Source organism: Austrofundulus limnaeus, unplaced genomic scaffold (genome assembly GCF_001266775.1).
Source record: "Austrofundulus limnaeus strain Quisiro unplaced genomic scaffold, Austrofundulus_limnaeus-1.0 Scaffold47, whole genome shotgun sequence".
Taxonomy (NCBI): domain Eukaryota; kingdom Metazoa; phylum Chordata; class Actinopteri; order Cyprinodontiformes; family Rivulidae; genus Austrofundulus; species Austrofundulus limnaeus.
In genome coordinates, this window is record NW_013952449.1 from 2,016,099 (window position 1) to 2,023,125 (window position 7,027).

Genomic DNA, 7,027 nt, shown 5'->3' on the forward strand with positions numbered 1-7,027 from the left:
AAATTAACTGACTTTTGTTAAAGAGAGTAAAATTGAGTGATTAATATGTGGTTACATACAATCACTACGTTTCTATTGGTTTATGCTTTTAAGCAATTTGTCTACCAGTATTAACCAGCACTTCCAAGTGGGCAGGTAGATTTCTTTTCAGCTGGGAAATCTCAATATTCAAATGTAATTTGAGGTTTCTATTATTCTGAAAATGTTCCACTATTTTTAGACGAAGCTTTTCACAGGTGGAGAGACTTTCACTAGGCGTCTGCCTGATGAACGACAAACACCGTAGCACTCCTTTGTCAGTCAAAGGGGAAGAGGCCTTCTGGGGCTCGGTCTTTCAGCAACGTGGCAGTGGGTCAAAACCAGCAGGTCTACGAGGAACTCTGGAGAACTCACAGCAGGATGATAACTCCAGGTTTTAGGCTTAGCAAGGCTTAGCAGCCCGACACAAAAATGGTATTTCATCAAAAAGTTATTTCCTTGTAAGAAACGAGAAAATTATGCTGCACGGTTTCCAGTATAGAAAAAGAGTGAGGCAGCTGGGAAGATGACCAGCGTCAGGCCCAGCAGGGCAAACAGACAAGACAAGACTGAGGAACAGGAAGTAACTGTAAGGTTTTAAAGATACAGGAAGGAGTGTGTGTGTGTAGGGGTGTTTTCTGCAGGTGGCCAGTGTATTGAAGAGTTCTCACGAGAACCGAAGCGTGTGTGTGTGTGTGTGTGTGTGTGTGTGTGTGTGTGTGTGTGTGTGTGTGTGTGTCTTTGTGTATGCTAAACACAAAAAACATCAAATGCAAAGTTATAAAATAACTAGAGAGCCCTTGAAAAGTAAAGACAAAAAGTCAAACACATTTTAAAGAGTTTAAGCGTTTCAATTGTACATGTTTGAAGAAGAGCAGTAACAGACAGAATGTTTGTTTTGACTTGTTTTTATCAACAGAATAACAAATCTCTTGAGAACAAGATCTTCCCCAGGGGAAAGGAGAGAGACAGTGAAAGAAGGCTTATTTTTTGATAGTTCTCAGTGAGGACTGAAACAGTTTACTCTGAAAGAGGAGGGCTTTGACCTCAGGGGGTCAAATGTCAACAAATGGTGAGATGAGGCGAGGTGAGATGAGGCGAGGTGAAATGGGCGTGTACACTACAACCATAAACAGTCAATGCAAGTACCTCATGAATATTAAGGTGTATTTAAATGAGTTAACTGATCATTATATTGTGTTCATTTTAAATTTTTTATAAAAAATATATTTTGATCTAAAATCTAAGTTTGATTATGAATTAAAATAAAATATTTGAGTGATCATGATGCATTGTGGCTAGAATTCCTCACTTCACCATCTGTGTCACCAGCTGTGTGCCCCGTATGCATGGGTCAGAGCTGGCGTGAGGGACCACACATTTTCACACCAAGTTTGAATTTTATAAATCAGAACCTTTGTGTAAAAAGTGGTGTACGCAAGTTTCTGGGCTCATTTTGTGCATAAGGGAACTTTATAAATGCCACCCCTGGTGAGTTGTGCAGTGGCAGGAGAGTGATAGGATGCACAATAAGGCTTAAGGTGTTTGACTTGGACGTTAAAATTGTGTTGTAGAGTGATACCTCCAGTGCAAAGGATCCATGAGTTCCAGAGATTGTGTTGTCCAGACAGCTTAGAGGGTCTGAACATGAAATGAGAAGCTCAAGGTAAGAGCTAGGAGGCACAGAGAAACACATGTTAGTAGCTTCAGAAATATTCTGTGCATAAGGATGTTATGATATGGTACCAAGCTGGACATGGAATTATTAGTTGGCCAATATTCCAGTGAAATCTAGTGATTCCAGCCAGACTGAAGCACCCGAGTAGCCTCATTAAGGAATGAGCCACAGCTGTGGTTGTCAGTTTGATCTGACTAGTGAATCAGACAGGATGTGCAAAGATGAGTTACTGACATCACACAGCAATCCCTGCAATCTCTCACTGAAATCCTTTCATTTTTCCACTGAAGGGGATAAATAATTTATAGATGCAGCACCACGTGAAAAACAATACTCAGGTGTTAAAAATAGATGCTCTGTAGCTGTTTTAAATGAATCAGTCTTTAGTCTCTGGGTGGTCTGTGGTGGATTTTCTGAAATAAAGGTGGACTCATGGATTAAACAAGTCAACTTTCTTTTGTGAAGCTTTATTAAAAAAAAAAAGATTAATACAATAGCAGATCCTGAGTTCAACAGTCTACATAGAATCTGAGGAAGTGGCAGCAGAAGTTAAAGGCAAAACAAGGAGTCTACATCAGGCTCCTGATTCGTGTGTTTTCAGACCCAAAAGTCAAATCACCATCCAGGACACTCCCATGATCAGAGCATATATGCAGCCCAGAGCCAAAAACCCAAACTGGATTAACCAGATAAGGAGCCATAAAAAAGGTTGAAAAATTCAGTCCTCCAAACAAAACATTCTTATTTACCAAAGTTAGGTATTAATGGTGACAGAAAAAGTTGTTTTCTATGTTTGATGTGAGAAATGCCTCCTTTATTTCTATGGATACATTTGAAAGCAGCACAACAAAAACTGTATGATCCCACAGTCTGAAAGTCTTTGAATTTATAGATTTTCACTCACACAAATTTCAGAACACACTCTTAAATCACTTCATCGCACCTGGATGAAGTATTACAACCCTTATAACAGAACACTCTTACTGATAATAAAACTGATTTATAACTGAGAAAACTACACATCTGTCATCAGAGCATCATTACACCAATTTGTTTATTCGTAGTTTTGATATAATGCAGTAAAAATATGTTGAAAGACTTTGATTTGTCTGGCTCAGTTTAAAGCAGTATGCAGTTTAACGTGGTACAGTACAGAGGAGGTAGGGTTTAGGAAGGCGAGTTCCTCCCATCTTGAACTCCAGACTGGGCTTCTCGCCTGCAGGAGGGGACACCTTAAACCTCTGAAGGATGGAGGAGAAAAAAAGGAACAACTCCATCCTGGCCAGCTGTTCTCCAAGACACACGCGCTTACCTAAGGATATAAAGACGAAACATTTTTAGAAACCTTTATTTAACCAAGTATATCTCATTGAGGTTAGCAAACTCATTTCAAAGAGGGACTTGGCCAAGAATAGCAGCAGCACACATACGTTACCAAATCCTAAAACTGCAATTAAATACATCATGTAACATAAATACAAACTACACAAAAAACACACTTTTAAAAGCTAAGATAGGACAATGTCAATTAAAACAACGATAAACAAATGTGTCGTTTGCAAATGGTTTAAAAATGACCTTAGCAACATTAATACAGACCAACACCTTCACCTCTCCTTGGGCTGCCACCTTATCGTGGTGGAGAGGTTTGAGTGTCCCATTGATCCTAGAAGCTATGTTGTCAGGGGCTTCATGCCCCCACTAGGGTTACCCAAGGAAAACAGGTCCTAGGTGAGGGATCAGACAAAGTGCAGCCCAAAGACCCCTATGATGAACACAATAAATGGATTCAGTGTTCCCTCGCCCAGACGCGGGTCACCGGGGCCCCACTCTGGAGCCAGGCCTGGAGGTGGGACACATTGGCGAGCGCCTGGTAGCCAAGCTTTCACCCATGGAGCCCAGTCGGGCACAGCCCGAAGAAGAGACATGGGTCCCCCTTCCCATAGGCTCACCACCTGTGGGAGGGGCTGTAGGGGTCGGGTGCAATGTGTGTTGCGCAGTGGTTGAAGGCGGGGACCTTGGCGGTCCGATCCTCGACTACAGAAGCTGGCTTTAGGGACGTGGAATGTCACCTCTCTGGTGGGGAAGGAGCCTGAGCTGGTGTGTGAGGTTGAGAGGTGCCGACTAGATATATAGTTGGACTCACCTCGAAGCACCGCTCTGGCTCTGGAACCAGTCTCCTCGAGAGGGGTTGGACACTCTTCCACTCTGGAGTTACCCATGCTGAGAGGCGCCGAGCAGGAGTGGGCATACTTGTTGCCCCCCATATCGGTGCCTGTATGTTGGGGTTCACCATGGTGAACAAGAGGGTAGACTCCCTCTGCCTATGGGTGGGGGGACGGGTCCTGACTGTTGTTTGTGCCTATGCACCTAATAGCAGTTCAGATTACCCACCCTTTCTGGAGTCCTTGGAGGGGTTGACGGAGAGTGCTCCTAAAGTGGACTCCCTCGTTCTGCTGGAGGACTTCAACACTCACGTGGGTAATAACAGTGAGACCTGGAGAGGCGTGGTTGGGAGGAACGGCCACCCCGACCTGAACCCGAGTGGTGTTTTGTTATTGGACTTCTGTGCTCATCATGGATTGTCCATAACGAACAACATGTTCAAGCATAAGGGTGTCCTTATGTGCTCTTGGCTCCAGGACACCTCAGGCCGCAGTTCGATAATCGATTTTGTCATCGTTTCATCGGATCTGCGGCCGTATGTCTTGGACACTCGGGTGAAGAGAGGGGCGGAGCTGTCAACTGACCACTACCTGGTGGTGAGTTGACTCTGTTGGTGGAGGAGGATGCCGGTCAGACCTGGCAGACCCAAACATACAGTGAGGGTCTGCTGGGAACATCTGTCAGAGTCTCCCGTCAGACGGAGCTTCAACTCACACCTCCAGAGGAACTTCGAACACGTTCCGGGGGAGGTGGGAAACACTGAGTCCAAGTGGGCCATGTTCTGTGCCTCCATTGTCGAGGCAGATTACCTGAGCTGTGGCCATAAGGTTGTCGATGCCTGTCATGGCGGCAACCCTCGAACCCGCTGGTGGACACCGGCGGTGAGGGATGCTGTCAGGCTGCTTTCGGAGTCCTATCGGGTCTTTTTGGCCTGTGGGACTCCGAAAGCAGACAATAGGTATCGGCAGTCCAAGCGGATTGCGGCTCGGGTGGTCACTGAGACAGAAACTCGGGCATGGGAGGAGTTAGGAGAGGCCATGGAAAAAGACTTCCGTATGGCTTCGAGGCGATTCTGGTCCACCATCCGGCGTCTCAGGGGGGGAAAGCGGTTCGCCACCAAAACTATTTATGGTGGGGATGGTGTGGTGCTGACCTCAACTCAGGACGTTGTGGGTCAGTGGGCAGAATACTTCGAAGACCTCCTCAATCCTTCCAACATGTCTTCCCATGAGGAAGTAGAGCCTGAGGACCCTGGGTCGGACTCTCCAATCTCTGGTGCCGAGGTCATGGAGGTGGTTAAAAAGCTCATCGGTGGCAGGGTGCCGGGGGTGGATGAGATTCGCCCGGACTTCCTTAATGCTCTGGGTGTTGTGGGGTTGCATTGGTTGACACGACTCTACAATATCGCATGGACATTGGGGCAGTTCCCCTGGATTGGCAGACAGGGTTTGTGGTCCCCCATTTAAAAAGGTGGACCGTAGAGTGTGTTCCAACTATAGGGGGATCACAGTTCTGAGCCTCCCTGGTAAGGTCTATTTGGGGGTTCTGGAGAGGAGGGTCCATCAGATAGTCGAATCTCGGATTCAGGAAGAGCAGTGTGGTTTTTGTCCTGGTCATGGAACAGTGGACCAGATCTACACCCTTAGCAGGTTCCTGGAGGGTGCATGGGAGTTCGCCCAACCATTCTACATGTGTTTTGTGGACTTGGAGAAGGCGTTCGACTGTGTCCCTCGGGGACTCTTGTGGGGGTTACTCCAGGAGTATGGGGTACCAGACCCGTTGATACGGGTTGTTAGGTCCCTGTATGACTGGTGCCAGAGCTTTGTCCGCATTGCCGGTAGTAAGTCGGACTCGTTTCCGGTGAAAGTTGGACTCCGCCAAGGTTGCCCTTTGTCACCGATTCTGTTCATAGCTGTATTGGACAGAATTTCTAGGCGCAGCCAAGGTGTTGAGGGGATCCTTTTTGGTGACCTTAGGATCACATCTCTGCATTTTGCGGATGATGTGGTCCTATTGGCTTCATCAGATCGTGATCTCCAGCTCTCACTGGAGCGGTTCGCAGCCAAGTGTGAAGTGGCCGGGATGAGGATCAATGTCTCCAAATCCGAGCCCATGGTCTTGAGCTGGAAAACAGTAGCATGCCGCCTCCGGGTCGGGGAGGAGGTCCTGCCCCAAGTGGAGGAGTTTAATTATCTCAGGGTCTTGTTCATGAATGAGGGAAGAATGGAGCGGGAGATCAACAGGTGGATTTGTGCTGCATCTGCAGTGATGTGAGCGCTGTACCGGTCTGTTGTGGTGAAGTGGGAGCTGAGCCAGAAGGTAAAGCTCTCGGTTTACCGGTCGGTCCACATTCCTACCCTCATCTAAGGTCACAAACTTTGGGTAGTGACCAAAAGAACGAGATCGTGGATACAAGTGGCCGAAATGAGTTTCCTTTGCAGGGTGTCTGGGCTCTCCCTTAGAGACAGGGTGAGAAGCTCGGTCATCCGGAAGGGACTCAGAGTAGAGCCATTGCTCCTCCACGTCGAGAGGAGCCAGTTGAGGTGGCTCGGGCATCTGGTTAGGATGCCTCCTGGATGCCTCCCTGGTGAGGTGTTCCGGGCATGTCCCACTGGGAGCAGACTCAGAGGAAGACCCAGGACATGCTGGAGGGACTATGTTTCTCGGCTGGTCTGGGAATGCCTTGGAATCTCCCCAGACGAGCTGGCCCAAGTGGCTGGGTAGAGGGAAGTCTGGGTCTCTCTGCTTAGGCTGCTGCTCCTGCGACCCGACCCAGGATAAGCGGCAGAAAACGGACGGTCGGTCGGACAGTACCTTCAACTTAATGTTTTTTGTAAATGTGCAAGAAACTTTGTTCTGAGGCTGCAGTAATAATCAAAGGTGTGAGACGGGGGAAATATTTTTCATTCCGAAATTTGTCTAGAGCAGAAACAAACAACAAAAGACAAACTAACCTGCAGAAAACGGCATGAAGGCCTCTCTGTTCCTAAATTTGCCATCTTCATCCAGAAAGTGTTGAGGGTTGAAGGTGCGTGGGGTCTCCCACATCGTCTTATCATGCAGTACAGAATGAAGCGTTGGTATTATCATCGTGCCCTGAAGAGAAGAATATTTTTAAGTATTCAAAATAAAAATTATATATATATATGTGAGTGTGTGTGTGTG

At 46.9% G+C, this 7,027-nt stretch overlaps 1 protein-coding gene across 1 annotated transcript in view; it reads right to left on the bottom strand.

Moving 5' to 3' along the window:
- Positions 1-2,153: 2,153 nt before the first annotated feature.
- LOC106517296 (cytochrome P450 2J6) overlaps positions 2,154-7,027 on the bottom strand; it is a 25,140-nt gene continuing 20,266 nt past the window's right edge. The window contains exons 8-9 of the mRNA XM_014008058.1: positions 6,817-6,958; positions 2,154-3,008 (exon numbers count right to left, since the gene is read on the bottom strand). Coding sequence (XP_013863512.1) covers positions 2,833-3,008; positions 6,817-6,958 — 318 coding nt within the window. The 3' untranslated portion in view covers positions 2,154-2,832. The remainder of the gene's footprint in view (positions 3,009-6,816; positions 6,959-7,027) is intronic.